At 42.0% G+C, this 17,533-nt stretch overlaps 1 protein-coding gene across 7 annotated transcripts; it reads right to left on the reverse strand.

Annotated features, from left to right (window-relative positions):
• Window positions 1-855: 855 nt before the first annotated feature.
• LOC147256114 (uncharacterized) lies at window positions 856-7,870 on the reverse strand. 7 transcript variants are annotated; one of them, XM_086212702.1, is made up of 13 exons: window positions 7,565-7,870; window positions 6,109-6,211; window positions 5,508-5,556; window positions 5,123-5,211; window positions 4,664-4,739; window positions 4,444-4,532; window positions 4,026-4,156; window positions 3,614-3,717; window positions 3,425-3,511; window positions 2,472-2,893; window positions 2,175-2,342; window positions 1,899-2,084; window positions 861-1,600 (listed from the first exon to the last, which is right to left on the reverse strand). In XM_086212702.1, the coding sequence occupies exons 1-13, from the start codon at window positions 7,728-7,730 to the stop codon at window positions 1,555-1,557; spliced, it is 1,716 nt and encodes a 571-aa protein (XP_086068828.1). In that variant the 5' UTR covers window positions 7,731-7,870; the 3' UTR covers window positions 861-1,554. The 7 variants fall into 7 exon arrangements, with proteins under 7 accessions (XP_086068829.1, XP_086068832.1, XP_086068830.1 ...); XM_086212703.1 differs by lacking the exon at window positions 7,565-7,870 and adding an exon at window positions 6,993-7,349 and having other exon boundaries at window positions 856-1,600; window positions 1,899-2,342; XM_086212706.1 differs by lacking the exon at window positions 7,565-7,870 and adding an exon at window positions 7,363-7,531 and having other exon boundaries at window positions 858-1,600; window positions 1,899-2,342.
• Between the last annotated feature and the right edge of the window lie 9,663 nt (window positions 7,871-17,533).

The raw sequence follows: 17,533 nt of genomic DNA on the forward strand, positions 1-17,533 counted from the left end.
GCCTCCTAACATACAAATAACCCAACCTACCTTTACAGCAAGCTCACTTTGTATTTCTAGAGCCATTTCAGTGCAAGGTAAACTGCTAAAGGTTGAGATGTGAATCGTGAAAACCTGTTTTCAACCAAAGTAAAGATATGGATCATTACAGCAAGATGAGAGCAAGCAAAAGATCTAATATGTGATGATTGCTTTCCAATAGTTTGTGATATTAATGTTACATAAGTAAAGAAAGTATTTTCACTAAAGCGTTGTGCTGAAGTAGAATGTCAAGGTATCTGTACTTCACCTGTGTGTTCATATTTTACTGGACTTTGTACTTTTACCTCAGTACATTTCAAAGGAAATATTGAGTTTTAATGCAAAACATTTGTGTGAATTCAGTAGTGAATGGGAAAGTGTCCAGAAATCATGGCAACATCTGGTGAAGATGAGGTACTTTTACCTCCAAGTTCAGAAGGTCATTATCAGCGTATCAACACAACCAAATTCCCTCCTGATCAGTGCTTTAAAAGGCTCAGCTTTCCATCTACAAGCTGTAGCTGTTGCTAAGTGGAGGAACCATTCCTAACATTTGCTACAATCACTGGAGTGGAAATGCTGGGCTTCCATGTAAAAACAGTCAGCAGGACACTGTAGGGAATCGAACCCCATCCCAGTACACCAGGAGTACCATTACCAGTGTCTTTTGCTTTTGCTTCAGTAGTAAAAGCTATCAGTGGCAGCATGTTGCCATCGTTCTCCCTCCTATGAGAAAAGTTCCTGCACCTCCATCACCACCTGTAAAGAGAATTTTCTGAATCGTTCTTAGTCTGGACCCTCACCTGGGAGCACTTTGTCATGGTAGACCCGACCAGGGGCTGTTGCCCCCGACAACACAGCTACCAGGATCATAGGGCCACGCAAACCCCTCCACCACGATAAGGTGACGATTCTCGAAGGGGAAATACATTTTTTATTTGTTCATTTTTTTTACATGGAAAAAACAAACATGATGAAACATTGACAATTGTTGTGGTACATGTGGACGTTTAAACATTAAAACCATTTGAATCAAAGCGCAATCAAAAACTTAAAATAAATGAGAAAAAAGAATATAAACAGTAAAATGAAAAAAAAAATACGAGACAGAACACATTTCTGTGTAGCGGATTCATTTCATATTTGAAGAATAATTCAAAAAACATTGAGAATCAGAAATATTCCATTGATACTGGAAGGATGATGCTACAATTCAAGTTCAGAAAATATAGAAAATAGTACAAAAGAAATATGTCAAATACACAAGTCAAAACAGAAATGTGTAAAAAAAAAAATTGACATTCAGTGACAAGAAATACAACATATATAGATACAAATATACAAATAGGAGCATGAACTTTAATCTTATATAATCACACAATATTTCAAACTCTACGTTTGAGTCTCTTTACTGTCTTCTATAATTTTTCCATGTCCGGGTGGCATTGCTCTCTTTGGCATTGTCATTGTCTTCATAACACCGTGTGTCCTAGCAGCTCCGTCTTATCCGTCCCTGTGTTGGTTGGCGGGAGCTCAGTGGTTGCGAGTGTCCCTGGAGGGACGCTGACGTGAGTGGAACCTGACACCAAACAACAACAACACAAACAAAACACCGTTAATACGACCCTTTCCTATTGTAATTGGTGACGTTTCCCTCAGAGAAACCACCAGGCTGTTCTTCATGCTTGCACAGAGGTAGAAACAGAAAGTGAATTAAAGAAAAGTATTTGAAAGAATCTGTAACTTTATGTGTTGCTCTTTATTCTGTGACCCTCAGTTACCATGGCAACATCATCTTAAGCCTCCTGAAGCAGCATCTGGAATTCCTGAAGAGTTCACAAACCTGTAACAGCTTTTATTAAAAAGAGACTAAGTACCGTGATCTGGACTGGTGAGGGGACCTGGACCGGTGAGGGGACCTGGACCGATGAGGAGACCTGGACCACTGAGGAGACGTGGCTTGGGAGGACGTCCTGGAGTGCCGAAGAGACCTGGTTTGGGAGGACGTCCTGGAGTGATGAGGAGACCGGGCACGGGAGGGAGCCCTGTTGTGGCGAGGAGACCTTGAGCGGTGAGGAGACCGGGCCCGTGAGGGAGCCCTGGAGTGATGAGGAGACCGGGCACGGGAGGGAGCCCTGTTGTGGCGAGAAGACCTTGAGCGGTGAGGAGACCGGGCCCGTGAGGGAGCCCTGGTGTGGTGAGGAGACCGGGCACGGGAGGGAGTCCTGGTGTGGTGAGGAGACCTTGAGCGGTGAGGAGACCGGGCACGGGAGGGAGTCCTGGACCAGTTTGAGCGTCCATTGGGTCCTTGGTGCTGGAACCTGAGTGACACAGATTAAAGAATATCAACATGTATTTCAAAGATCTGCAGGTTTCAGTTGAACTGTGCAGCCTAAACTGAAGGAAAGAGCATCTACATATTAGTTCTCTTTGTTAAGAGGTCTGTTTACCTTCCCCGCTCCCTTCTGTGCTGGCTGAGCTTCTCGGGGTTGGGAATGTGGGTGGGGGAGGGATCATCAACAGAAGATGGAGGGCCTGGAGGAGTAAAGAGGGATGGAGGAGGAACTGCAGCTGGAGCAAACGGTGGAGGAGGAAATGAAGGGGGTAATAAAGGTGGAGGAGCAAAGGAAGGTGGGAGGAAAGGTGGAGGAGGGAGGGAAGATGGGAGGAAGGGTGGTGGAGGGAAGGAAGGTGGGGGGAAAGGTGGAGGAGGGAGGGAAGATGGGAGGAAAGGTGGTGGAGGGAGGGAAGGTGGGAAAGGTGGTGGAGGGAAGGAAGGTGGGAGGAAAGGTGGTGGAGGAAAAGGATATGGGAGGGTGGGTGGAGGTGAAACGCCATCGGGTCCTGAGTTCTCTTCAGCCGACTGGTTCTCCTGAACAGACAGAACGAGCAGTTACAGTTAGACAGAAGAGAGGGTTCTCATTTCCTCTTTTGAACATGAAAGAATGACAATCACTCGAAGAAGACTCGGACTTGATCACTTCAGGTGGAGTGCGAGTCTTAGTATCTAGATAGCAACTCCCCACTGATTTAAAGAGTTGACACTAGACAACCATCACCCTGAGAATATAGAACCATGTGGATCTTGAAAAATGGCCGCCATCTTGAATTTTTTTCGTGGCTGGCAGGTTTTTATCAAAAGAGCAATCCCAAAAGAGTATGTGTGCCAATGCTGGTGCTTTTATCAAGAAGTGAGCGATTATTACAGTTTTTACAGTAGATTCAAGGCGGCCATCTTGAAAAATGGCCACTATCTTGAATTTTTACATGGCTAACGGTTTAGATCAAAAGACCACTCCTAAAGGAGCACATGTGCCAATTTTGGTGCTTGTATCCAGAACTGAACGAGTTTCTTGTAAGTTGAAGAATGCAGAAACATGAAGCTCGTTATGAGGAGGCTCACCTGTTGGCTGGTGGGCTCCTGGCGTGGGCTCGGAGGGCTGGGGGACCGGGAGGCCAAGCCTGTCTCCTCTTTAAATTGAGCCACCATCTGTGGGACAGACAGACAGTAAACTGAGTTAATAACATGAAACAACAAACACTGAGAAGCTCCTGGTCAGACACATTCTTTCATCTTTCTCTGGTAGTTCACCTTTCTCAGGAACATGTTGTCCATCAGGCTTTTAGGTGAGAGATGAGACTTCGAGCAGGAGGGACAGACCTGTCTCTTTGACTCTTGAAGGGCCGTAAGGATACCTGAGTGACACAGGAAGATGGTTAACATGGAAATGTGACGCTCAGGACAGCCGAATCTCACCAGAAAATGACGAGGACAACGTCCACTCACCTGCACGTTTATTAGATACGCCAAGACTAATTCTTATTAATAGGATGGTCAAAATATTAGGAACACATCCACAATGACCAGATTTATTCAGTATAAACAGATATAATGAAACTTAACACATTGGCCAATGCTGTGTGTGTGTGTGTGTGTGTGTGTGTGTGTGTGTGTGTGTGTGTGTGTGTGTGTGAGTGAGAGAGAGAGAGAGAGAGAGACTTACACTCAGAGCAGAAGCTCCCCCTGCAGCAGGGCGTGGTCACTGCGTCGCGTACCAGCCGCTCACAGATAAGACACAGGAGGTCATCAGGTACAGGCTCCTCCTCCTGCTCCTCAGTCTTTTCCCTCTTCACACTAGAGACAAGTGACAACACACCCTATGCATAAACAGTAGCTTTTCACTGTGTTTAGAGAACATTTTCAATCTGAGGGACTTTACAAAGCTACATAAATTAAAAGAGAATATTTATGGTGACACTTAGATATGAACTTCAGACGAAGAACAGATTTGTGTCTTGTGTTCCAGATCATAAAATATTAACAAACACAGATACTAGAGGAAGTCTTCTGATCCTAACGGACAAAAATTCAGTCAACATTCACCTGAACACAGACACACGAACTCTAGCGCTGGTGCTCACCTTGTGTCGGGAGGGCTGGCCCTGACCATGAAGGGATCAGGGACACATGAACTGTTGGCAGGCATCCCAGGAGCCATGACCGTTCCATCCTGCAGTACACACACCAACATTCAGTGTTATTCATGAACATAACAGCTGACAATCAACTTCTAAAACATGTTGCTGCATGGCGCACAGTGCTGTCTGTCACACTGAGAGATCAAATCAAAGACAAACTCACCCTGTTGGTGGGACACGCCCTGATGTCGTGCTCGGGGTCTCCACAGCCGTAGCAGGGGAAGGTCTGCTTCTTCTGACTAGAAAGAGAAAAAAACACAGTAAAATGAGAGTTTAAAGGTGTGAAAGAGGGAGAACAAAGACAGCAATGGAGGGAAATCGAAGACTATGATGACTCAACACACTTTAAGTGTCGAGGAGCAAAGGAGATGTGTGTGAAACGGTGACATTATTAATCCAGTTGTGTTGTTAACAAACATTACATGAGTACGTGTCTACCACCATTGATGGTGACACCTCAGCGTATATTTAAGGTAGTAAAGTCAAGTCTGGGCTGAAGATGGAGTGATGATAGGAAAGAGAGATACGTTAGAATAAGAACATGAAAATAAAACAGCAAGGAGGTGATGAGTCAGCAGAAACGGGGATGAAGGAGGAAGTCTGGAAGCATCACGTGACTCACTTCACGTCACCATACATGGTCCGGTGGAGCGTCATCACAGCTCGGATTCGGTCGTCCTCAGACGCAGTTTTACCATTCAGGATCGTCATCTGCACAGGAGGGAGGAGACACAAAGGTCGCATGGGAGGGTCGGCAATTATTGTACACTGACTCACTTAATCCAGGTTCAACCAACTGAAGTAAAGGACTGAAAAAGACACGGGCAGCACCATTCATCTCGCCAACCTCTGACTGAGATGTAAATAGAGAATCGTACCACTGCACGATTCATACATCTGAGATGCAAAGGCATTTCAGAAGCTTCAAGTCTCACACAGCGATGCTAAACTTGTGCCACTGTTGTGTTAAGTAGAAGATGAATGGTGGGATTGGTTTGGTTACGTACTGCTCTGTGGGGTGCAGCGGTGTCAGAACGCTGGAGCTTTGATTCCAGTCTGAAACATGGAGAGAAAGAGTTGTTGATGCTGACTGACTCTGACAGGACAAACTGTTCATCGAGGAGGTCTTGAATTAATTGGAACTACCACATCCACAGACTCAAAGACAGCTCAAGTCAATGAAAGACAGCGAATAAGAGAACAAACCCTGAAGAATGTTTTGGTACTATATGGCTCTTGATAGTTCAGCTTTAATAAATGCAAATAAGCAACTTGAGTAACATCCAACTGCAGCAGAGTCCAATATTACAGGTGTATATGACTCTAAAGACAGCATTTTAAATCACGAATGTTCCTCGTCATGCTCACATTACCATTAACTACAATGTACTCATGCAGAGTCATGAAAATTCAAAATGTATCAATACTTCTGGTTCTCATTTTCATCTTTAAACGATCTCTTAAGTGCTGATAAAACTGACACGTGAATCAAGTGTAACTGAAGCTCTGGTTCTTGGTGGAGACACCAGGTGGAGGCTGTTCAAGGGTGGTTGGAGTCTCTGCAATAGTAGGATAAAACAGAACAAGTATTCAGCCCGGACCACTTACCTCCTGTTGAAGGTCTCGGTGAAAGGGACCTGAGCTCGCCAGGGAGGGACTCGCTTTAAGATGACCTCAGTCCCTTTAGGAATTTGGTCCTCGCTGGTGTATTCTGTGAGGGAACAATGCAGAAAGTGTTTACCCTGCACAAAATTGAGAAAATCTACTCGATTAAAAAAAAAAAATCCTACTCAAACATTACTCTTAAATGACATCAAGTACTGGGAATAAGGTGTCTCACATATATCTGACATTCTTGAGTCATAATGTGTCAGTTAGTTGTTTATCATGTGTTTTACACTTGTAGCTACTGTCTCTTTTTGAGCTGCAGCTAAATTTGGTACAATTAATATCAGTAATGTTGTTCTGGCCCTAAGACACTACAAATCATGTATGTGGATCAGCGAGTGACACTCCTCAGCTTCAACCAGAAGAGAAGTTGATAGCAGCAGAAAATCAAACTTATAGCAGGAAGCTAACATTAGCATCAGACCTGATATAACAAACTAAAATCCGTAGCAGACCTGAAACGGTAAGCTGACGTCAACACCACACATGTAAAAACAAGCCAACATTTCCAACAATCCCGAAGAAGAAAGCTAAAATTAGCATCACACCCAAAATACTTAACTAACATTAGCACCACACCGGAAGCGGCAAGCAACTGTTAGCATCATACCTAAAGTAACTCACCTTAGTACGACACCTGAAGCGGCAACTTTAGGTTTAGCACCGGAATTCCACTACCAAGCTAAGATTAGCACCACACATGTAAAAGCAAGCTAAAAACAGCACCAGATCTGGAGCAGCAAGCTAATGTTAGTGTCATTGCCGAAGTAGCTAACTAGCACCAGCACCAGACCTGAAGCGGCAAGCTAACGTTAGCATCATACCTTCTAGCAGCGATGGGCTTTGCTTTAAATCAGCATTTGTTAACTTCATTCATTATAAACCAAAGTTTGTTTTCCTTACTATTTTGTTTTTTTAGGAATAATGTAGATCTTTTTTTAAAAATCGATTTTATACTTAGTATGGGTGAAGGACCCTGGGTGATCCCGTATAATAGAGAGCTAACAACATGTTACTGAATTTGATCCGACATGTAATTTAAAATTTAATACTTTCGATTCAGACAACACTTTTGTTTGAATATTTTCATTTAAAAGGCTATAGGGTTCCATTTCACCCCTGTGCCCCAGATTACACTCTGACTCTCAGACTTTTAAATACACTAACAGCAAAATGATGGAAGTTATCCCTCACCATGCAGCTGTGAGAGAGACTGGCATCACATCACCATACATGTGTGGGCAAAACCAGTCGTCTCATGTCCACTATTAAAAACACTTTATCAGACTTTTGGGGGGTTAAATCCAGCACTATACACCAGTGAACCAGACAGCTAGGAAAACCTAAACCAGTTGACCCAGATGGAAACAGAACACTTGGATGAGGGGTTCCTTACCTTCTTTGGTCTGCTTATCGATGATCAGCAGGCTGGAGAGTTTGGGGTCAAGCTTGTGTGTCTTTATGACCTTTTTCAGCATGACTTCCGTTGAGATTAGGCCCCCATGCAACACCACCCTGCCAGAGATTTGGCGAGAAGCAAACTTGTAATGCACGCCAGGCATAGTAAGAGTCCACAAATCAGTTTATTTTCGTTCCAGACAGCGAAAGAGGAGTTGACTACTGAGGTAACAGTCGCCAACAGGCCTCAAAAGGAACTTTGAGTCTTTATATACATCTGAAATCATTGTGATGAAGATCAAAGTTGAAGAAGTCCACGTTTTCAAATTGCTACGTTTCTATGGCAACAATCATAACACATGACTGCCGCTCTAATCAGGCCTGCACCTACACTGAACGCAGTACATTCTCTCATCAAGACCTGTGTCCTCTCTGAAGTTTTCCAATGCTGAAAGTGAAGTAATATTGTAGGAACCTGTGGTTTGGGGCGTATGAGGACCTTTTCTGGGGCAGTTTTTGGCTCGTGAGGATCTGTGTAAGGTAGATCTATGTAACTAGAATTTGCCAGTCACCAAAGCAAAGGTGAGGCACTACATAGGATACAAATCAGCCTCATATTTTCAGAGGTTATCCCTCTCAAAAAAATCTTTTATTTACAATAAATCATCCTACTCTTAATTCCTGACCAGGAGAAGCCGACAGGCCTGTCTAGGGCTGCATGTTTTTGAAAAAAGTGTTTAATTGCATCATTTTGACAGGTAATGTGCTGCTATTGGTTATCTTGGGGAGATTTTTTTTTCAACTTCATCATTTTTCAAGATTGAAAACATTCGAATAATTGTTTAAGCATTACTTACAAAAGTTGTGAAAGTTGTGTTATGAATTGTGACCAGACTCTGTCATACTTGACTATATATGTATATTATAGTAGGATCAAATGAAATAGTTACACATAATATAGTGGGTTGTATATTAAATAGATTTATTGCACCTAAATTCCAAGTAGAGCTGAGTTTCTATCGTCAGTACTTTTGTTTGGTTTGACTGAGATTCCTTCTACAGACAAGGTGAAGATGCCAGCTGATGCAGAGGTAATAGAGAAGAGAAGCATCAGCATTAAATTGACACAGACAAATAATCAATGAATTATAAAGTCCAGGTGGCTGAATAAAAAAAAAGAATGATGATGCAGTTATTCAATTCATTTTGACCCAACTTGTTCGTGTGTGTGTGTACGTGTGTGTGTACTGAAGTGTGCAAACAAGCGTTAGTACAGTTCCTGAGGGATGATTATGCTGCCATCTAGTGGAAATGTTAAGGAAAGTCATGTCTCTTCCTCTTGTATTGCACAAGGAACGCATAATCCGTGCCTGAATGTATAAAGAAATGAAAATGCTTGAAAATGATATTGTGGTTTGATAAACCAAAACACCCTCTCTTATTGTCTTTTTCTTGTTTTCTTTGAACGTTCTACAATTTTACCAGAAAATGTTCAAAGACGAATCAACGCAGGGAATAAATGAATGCTATCCAGTCAGCTGCAACCTTCAACTTCATGCTATCAGTTAAAAAAACGCACCATAAAGATGATTAGTTGGTTGTAATGAGAAAGAAAAAGAGTCATTAAACCATGCTGACTGCAGTTGTCTCTTCATCACAGGTTACGTGAGTAAACTTTACAAATGCGCCTGTAGCACGTAATACTCCCTACTGACCAGCAGAGGTCACTCAATGATCGCTTTCCTCAACAGCCTGAATGTCCGAGGGAGACGCACCACAGTTTGACTCACCCTTCAAAACATTAACACACCTATTGCCGCAGTTGCTCATTACTTCGTGAGGAATTCAGGAAAATGCTGGATTGTGGCATTACAGTCAGGGTCAGTATAACAACAATTAGGCCCAGATGAGGCCTAAATGTGACTGCTACCTGGGTGTCTAGAAGATTCTATTCCCCCAAAACAGAAATACCAATCCCTTATGGGAGCAATGGACTTCTAACATCTCAGACCCAAGGATTCTGGTAGATATTACTTTGTTTGACATAACATGCAGCACAGAAACACACATCAAAATAAAGTGAACACCCAAAGCAGTCAACGAGGTAGTTAACTACTTTGGATCATCAGTCACTCCTGCAGCCTGTAAGCTATACCGTCCCAAAGCTTGAGTGGAAATCACTTTTACAAACGTTACCGTAACTCAGGTCCAAAACTCTCACCACGTTTATTGGCACCATGTCAGAGCGTGTTCTCATAGAATTATCTCACCTGGATTTGGATCAATGTGCTGAAGAGCTCCAGCAGTTCTGAAAAGTTGAGTTTTGATGAGAAATTTTGATATGAACAACATTTTTTTATATATATATATATATAATATTTTACTCAACAACAAACTGCAAACCCAAACTCAGTATATTTACCTGTGGACTGTGACACAGACCAACCCAGTCTCATGTCAAAATGAGTAATAGCTACGTTTGTCCACGGTGCAAAACGTATCAGTCTGACAGTTCGGCACAGACTGCAGGTTTATCACTTTGCAAAATGCACCATTTATTCATTTATGCATGCAAAGAGAAAAAAACAGTCATTCTAATCAAACGGGGCTTTTCAATTGCAGCCCACACTCCCACACTCGAGTCTACCTCACAGAGACATGCAATACCAAGCAAGTCGCTACAAAAAAAACAACAAAAAACTGACAGAAATAAATAATGGAGCGCTCAAGGACATAATTATATCCTGCAACAACTGATTGACAGACAGGGATTGAAAATGTAAAGCAGCAAGTTTAGAACCCTTTCTGGAGCCAGAATCTCAAGGACAGAAGACTAAATTGTAATTGCCTTATAATTGGTGGTGGTGTGTATTTCATGAACATAACATAACATGAAGTCCAGGTGTGTGAGACTCTTTTGTGTGACTTTGTTGTGTAGTTAGGGCGATTATATATATATATATATATATATATATATATATATATATATATATATATATATATATATATATATATATATATATATATATATATATATATGAAATACTGATTTTTTTGTTGACTATTTTGACTTGTAGCTCTAGCCCCTTATCACTAGGGGGCGCCATATCATAACTCAAATAAGATTTGACGAATGGCCAAAGACAGAAACTTCTGGTCTCTATTTTTTTTAATCAACAGAAGTTCAGATGTGGAAAAACTACAGAATAAGAACTGAAGTTTACTTCAATATCCAGCGTAAGAGTTTCAGCCTGTCTGATAAAAAAGAAAAAAAACGGAGTTGATCAAGAAGAGAAACGGGTTAAATCTTCTGGGTTTCCTCCAAGGGTCTGAGCTCCAGCCGTATCCCAGTGACATGCATTTCTTGCCATATCCTTGTACTTCCTGTTTCATCTGTTAGGGCCTGATATGATGTAGCATCGGTTTAATGGCCGTGTGCATACAAGCAGAAAAGTCTGACAACAACAGAGGTTCCTTTTCATCGCTGCACATCGTTTAGGTTGCATCACGCCATGTGATGACAGGATCCAATTTCATGGTTGGTGTGTGTTGGAAGAGAGGAACAATACTGTGAGCACGTCTCATTGAGCTGTGCCTATCAAGGTGATAGAAGGAGCGAGAGCATTACAACAGATGGACACAGGAGCTTCTGTCTATTAGCTTCCTCATTCTTTGGTAGCAGTGAGGGGCTTTTTATAAGTTTGTGAGATGTGTTCACCTCTTGCTATTATGTCTTTATTTTCTGTCTTTCTATTTTTGTTTTAACGATGGGCTTCACTAACAGGGGTCACCATCTAATATAGCACCGGCTTCTTTGGTGAGGAGCATTAGCGGTGCTAGCTCGATGCCATCCAGCAGCGTCGAAGGGACGGTGAAGCTGCAGCGTTAATATGGCTGTGTGACAGTCAGCATAACTGGCTTCATATCGCACCTGACTTTAAAAGGCAGATTATACAGATGTAACACATTGAAAAGTACAGTCACATTGCAACATTGCTAAGTTTAATAAAGCGTCGTTTCATCTGCCTGTCCGTCGGTAATAATAGTCCCTGGTCACTGGACCGATTATAAATGAGGAACTATGCTTCGGTTGTAGCTGTTTTATTTGTGTTTTTTTTTGTTTTTTTTGCCAATAACCCAACCTCTCTGTCCTCTATGCTTGCTCATCAGTGACCTAGCTCCTCTCACTTTTCGCGTGACGGGATCGCAAATCCAGTCACCACTATACATGATTGGACAATCCGAGAACCGAACCCTGATGGTATCTAAGTTGTTCATTTACACTAACACACACTTCTCGGTGACTCAGCTCCATCCAAACCTCGCCCTTTTTGTTGAGATCTGTACGGGAAGCTGCATGATGGAAGCACAAGATAGCGACGTGCACTGGTGCAGCAGCTGTTGCTCTTTGGCAGGTGCTGCAGGTCTAAAACAGCCTGCACCATCGGACTCACAAACAGCTTCTATCCTTTGGGCCCTCAGATCTCCAACACTATCAACCATTATGAATACTCACTCCACTTCCAAGAACCTGTTCATGGCTGTGTGAGCTTCCATAAGCTTCCAGTTTACACTGTAATATGAATTTGTGAACGTGTGGATTATGTAGGGAATGAGACGTATGTGTGCATTGCAGATGTTTTGTTTTCTATTTATTTATTTCAACTGCTCTCATCTGGAGTGGCTCTCCAAATGTCATTGTATTTGTACAAAGACAATATAACTTCTTATCTAATCGTGTACATCAGACAGGATCTGCAGCTTCTCAACCTCCCGCTTCCTTGTCAGCTGTTGAAAACAGGAAAATATTCCAGGAACTATTGTACCAAATAGGACAATAGGTTTAAGCGTGCAAATAAACAGAGCCGGGCATGCTCTGTTTAGCTCGTCTGTACACTGACGTACTGTCCAGAGATGGAATGTTTGTCCGCTCACGTGTAAGAGCGCCTGCACCTCTCCCTCATATTTTCTCTTAAAAACATATTGAAACTACAAAATGGGCCAACAGGAAATTATAACGACTAACAGTGACAGAACAGATAAGACAGGGAGGTTGTGGCGTGAGTTCTAGCTCACACGGGGAGATGTTAACTTGCGATGGAGCTGTACTGAAACTGACTGACACAGACTGCTTTCACTGACTGAGAAGTCAACAAATCCCACGAAGGCTATTCAGACTGGGAGGACTCAATATCAAGCCAAAGGAGGCTGAATCAAATTTAATCCAATTTGGCGTCAGAGGTGAGTGCCAACTGATTAAAATCTCCATGTATCATGAAACCACCCGACAAGGCAGCCGTGTCAAGTTGGCAAACAAAAAAGTAACTCAACCAGTTTTTAAACATCTTGATAAGTTTTTCTGAATACAAAATTTCGGACCACGTTAAAAATTGCGGTAAGGATTTAATGAGAAGAATCCTGACCAGCGAAAGAGATCCAGGCCAACCTTCAGCTCATCAGAACAAAAATGAAAAAAATGAGCCTCGAAAACACAACTGTGTTGCAGATACTGCGAAATGAATGAAAGCTACCAAAAAAAAAAGAAAAACAAAATCTCAAGATGCCGTGACCTCACGTTTAACAAAATTGATTTTGTTGGCAGAAGAGGCAATTCTGTTTGTATTGAACAAGGGGTGATTTGAAAAAATATCCTCATAAAGAGAATTTTTGTTCTTTCTCCAAGTCCAGATGTTCTCCAAGCCTTCTGCCTTCTTGCTCTTGCCAACAGTTCTACTCATTATATATCAGTGAGCGAGTCGTATCTGGTCCTCCACCTGTCAGGTTCCTAGAGGCTACTATTAAAAATCAGAGGTTAAAAGAATATAATCCTCCCAGAGAGATTGACGTAGTTTCAAATGAGTATTAAAGAAATATAATTTGAAAAACTCAAATTGGTCTGGGCCCCTGATGCCAGATGGTACAGGCTTTAAAGCAGTTAACACGTCCTCTTTTGTAAGCTTGGGATCTAATTGTTGTTTTTGAGCTGCTGTAATGTGTTAGGTATGAAAAAAGAAAATAAAAAAGAGCGCCTAAGGGCTTGAGTACAGGAGCATGTTGTGTTTGGTTGATGAAAAAACAAAACAACGTACTTTTTTTTTTTTTTTTTTCCTGAATTAGCGTCTTCATTATCTAATGAAAACAGAAAAAAAAACAGCAATTTTTTTTAAAGACAAAAATTCTCATGAATTCAGAACACAACCCTAGTTTCCTGGATTAAATGACAGCCCCCCCCCCCCCCCCAAAAAAACCCTCAATTAACGACAGGATTTTTTTTTTTTTAAAAAGGAGTTTTTTCTGAATGAATGTCTTAATGACCTAAATAATTCAGAAAAAGATTGTAATTTTTGGGGGGCGAAAATAATTTCTGTTATAAAAACTGCCCTGTTTTTATGAATTAATGAGGTTATTACGTCATTAATCATGAAAAACCAGCAATACATAAATAAATAAATAATAAATAAATAATAAATGCAATACATTTCGGCATTTCTGTAAAGCTTCACCTAAATACATACACAGGAATGATAGCGCAAACTCATTCTTAATGGCTTTCGAATGAAATGGTCTGATGCATGTGATGCATGCTCCACTTCTCTCTCTCTCCGTCTTTACTCTCTGCACATACTTAGCAAGCTCTAAACCAGGCTTCTCCCCAAACTTATAGAAGTTCTGTCAAACATGAAGAATCCGGAGGTCGGATGGTATGCAGAGTAGAACATGTAGTTGTGTATTCTTGAGGTGAGTTTGGACTTGGACCCAGCATCTATTATTTCTCCAATTTGTTTTATTTAGTTTAGAGAGGCTTTAGAGGCATCTGTTAGACCCTGCAGAGCAGCTAAACCCTGGATGTAGACTTAAACCTTCCTCCAAAGGAAAGAGCGGCAGCCGGTTTATAACAAGTTTGAATAAAAAAAGAACTAAAGAAAAATCTCGAAATGTGACATGAAGATAACGTGACGCTATGTAACAGGAAAAGATTGGAGTCTCAAGAGCCTGAACAATGTCCTCTCCTCTCAGAATGAAAAAAAGAGAGAGATATACGGGGAATGTGTTGAGATACAGCAATGCTTCCTATTGTGCATGACAGAACCATTTCAGATGAGGAGATAAAAAGTGAATCAATCCTGGTATTGCATTTGTGAGGAGGAGAGAAAACTGACCCTGTGAGCTGAAGCGCCTTTCACACATGTATCATCATATATGCTGTATCATGAAGTGATTTGGTACTTTTCTGAGGCCTTGGAAAGAGAACTAATCACTGGGTGGCCTTCGACACACTCCAGGAAGAGCAGGATTTAAACTAATATGGATGCTGGAAGATGATGTTGGAAAAAAAACAGACCAGCCTACAGAATAGGAAGGGATGCGTCCTCTTCCTCCTTCAGGACCGATGTTTGCTTACCGAGACCCTAAATGTTCGTGACTCTCGGGAACTCTGTTAAAAACCCTGTTAAAAAAGGTCAAAGGTGATGCCGTCTTCTAGCATTGAGCCTCCAGGGGGAGCAGCTCAGCCAAGAGCATCACGGGATATCTGCAGGCTCGATTTACGGCACGGACAAAAAATAAACCATCTCGACCAAATTCCCAAAAGTAAATCGTCTCTAAAACCAAGCACATCCTCCATTTAGGACTGACAATGATCAAGGTGATCTGGCCGTGAGGGTTCACGTGGAGAGGTGCCAGTGAGACGTACTGTACGGAGCAACAATGCTAGAACGTTTGCTACTTCCCCTCTTCAAACTACAGCAGCATAGCATACCTTCATCTTGCCAAATAGTGATCGTGCATTGATGTGTGGGAAATTAAGTTATAAATTGTTTACAACTTTTAATTGCCAGTTCATTAATAGTGTAAAACGCAATGCAATTAATAACACAGCCGTTTACCAATCTGTTCTAAAAGGAGACCGACTGTAAAGTGGTGCCATTTTAGGAGAGCTGAGGAAATGTGCTTGTTGTGACCCTGCAGACCCCAGACCTGTATAGAGGAGTAGAGTTGGACTAAAATGCAAATAAACAGTATAACATTTAGAACCACGACATGGAATTCATCAGCCTACATGTGACATCAGCTGAAGCTTCTGACACATCCCCGTTACGGTCCTTGTATAAGCAAAATGTTTCCGTAGCGTTGTGGTTGCTGCTCGACAGCGACATAGATTTGTAACCTCTGTGAAAAAATGTAGACATGATGTTGATGCGGATGAGTTTCACCTTCTGCCACGATGTGGGTCTTGATGGCAGAGTAGCACTGCTGTTTCCACTCAGGAAAAGAAGACGGCCAACTTAAGTCTTGTTTTGTCTAAAATGACTCAATAAATCATTACTGTGGATTTTTGGGCCCCACCACTCTCTGTGTGTGACATTTCTCTGTGCTGTGGCCATGTGCACTTTCTCATATAGATTCAGCCACCTGGCGAGGAGATAAAAGAATTTTTCCTCCAACCAGTAAAAGCAAATGTCCGTCCCCATTGATCCTGGATCTGCTCGACGTTCCTGCCTGTTCAAAGGTAGGTTTTCGCCGCCGCTGTTGCAGGATGTGCTGCTCATGGAGAATTGTTGGGTGTAGATTCACTGAAGGAGTGTGGTGCTGGAGCTGCTCTAAAGTGTCATGAGAGAACTTTTGTTGTGATTTTGCTCTATAATTGACGCGACTTGAAAATTGACTTGACTTCAAAGGACGGACGGATGGAGATTTCTTCATTTGTAGGAAGATTTAGAAGTGTCTGGCAGTTCGCCTCACTGCCATCACATAACCCCCCAAATTGATTTCTGATCTAGAATTTAACTGTTTGAGTACTTTTGGGGTTAATCTCTTTTGTAGAACACCTTACTCAGCTCTGCCATGACAGTGAGCCTAGAAAGTAGACCAAACTAATGTAGGTTATGTAATGTGAGGTCAAGCCTTTTACTGAAACCATCTGTCATCATGTTTGCATTGTTCCATGTGGACTCACTCATAAACACCAAGAAAGAATGGGTGCAAGTTCACTGCACTGTGCAAGTATCCAGGCAGCCTATAAATATTGTCCCTATTGACTTTCCTCTTTCTCTGTGCGTGCAATGTGTCCTCCTCAGTCAATGTTTACAGAGAGAGAAAGGGAGAGCGTTATGAATGTGACTCGGTAGAGAAAATAACAAATCCTTTCGTGTCAGAACACATTAGATGTTTGTCGAGCAAGTGTGAAACGCTGGGATGAGCTGCACATTTTACTTTTAGCATGAGCAAAGTAGCAAAACAAGATATTACTTTACTGATGGAAAAGAAGAATTGTGTGTTACTTCTATAGGAGACCATCTTGCATGCAACAGTTGAGATAGTTATGAACCTCTACGGTGGACATTAGGGCTGCAGTTGACCTCCATTTGGCTGCTTGGTACGATAATCACGTCAGGCTCGATACTTTAATTGGTATTGCCAGAGCGTAAAAGGAAGAAGACCCCTGCCAAATGTTAAGAAGCTTGAAGAAGACATCCACCAGAGGAAGACAGATGAGCTGGAGACCTCAGACCAAGGCTAGTGAGGAACATGTTGCGGGTGAGGCGTCAGGAGAAGAGTAGCAGCATCAGATATTTAACCGACACCGTGTCAGTCAACTGTCAAAAACAGCAGCTGCCCGTCTGCTGGAAGTAGAACAGTTTAAAAGTGAACAGAATCATCAATGCTATTATTTTTATTGCTGTAAAATATGATGGTGAATGCGTTTTTGACTGATGCTGCTTTACGGAGCGGTGCGGCGTGAACGGATGGCTTTAGCTGCAGTGACTGCCAATACTGATCCAGAATATATTATTTTTTTAAATTTGTCCTTGCCTGTCCAGACAACTATTCATAGTTTTACTATTGATGTCGTCTACTTGGTTTAGGTATTTGAACCACTATTAAGTTGAGTTTTTATTCTTCTGTTGTTTTAGAGGGCACACTTGGAGAATCTTCTGGATTGGTGTTTCCAGCGAAGGTCATTCCT

Source organism: Aulostomus chinensis, chromosome 9, assembly GCF_037954235.1.
Source record: "Aulostomus chinensis isolate RoL2024-O1b breed Wild chromosome 9, RoL_Achi_v1.0, whole genome shotgun sequence".
Lineage (NCBI taxonomy): Eukaryota > Metazoa > Chordata > Actinopteri > Syngnathiformes > Aulostomidae > Aulostomus > Aulostomus chinensis.

Coding starts and splice junctions, on each gene's coding strand:
- LOC147256114 (XM_086212701.1), bottom strand. CDS start 7,730: ATGCCTGGCGTGCATTACAAGTTTGCTTCTCGCCAAATCTCTGGCAGG. Junction 2,894..3,424: donor AGGAGCCCACCAGCCAACAG/GTGAGCCTCCTC, acceptor CTGTCTGTTCAG/GAGAACCAGTCGGCTGAAGA. Junction 2,343..2,471: donor CACAGAAGGGAGCGGGGAAG/GTAAACAGACCT, acceptor TGTGTCACTCAG/GTTCCAGCACCAAGGACCCA.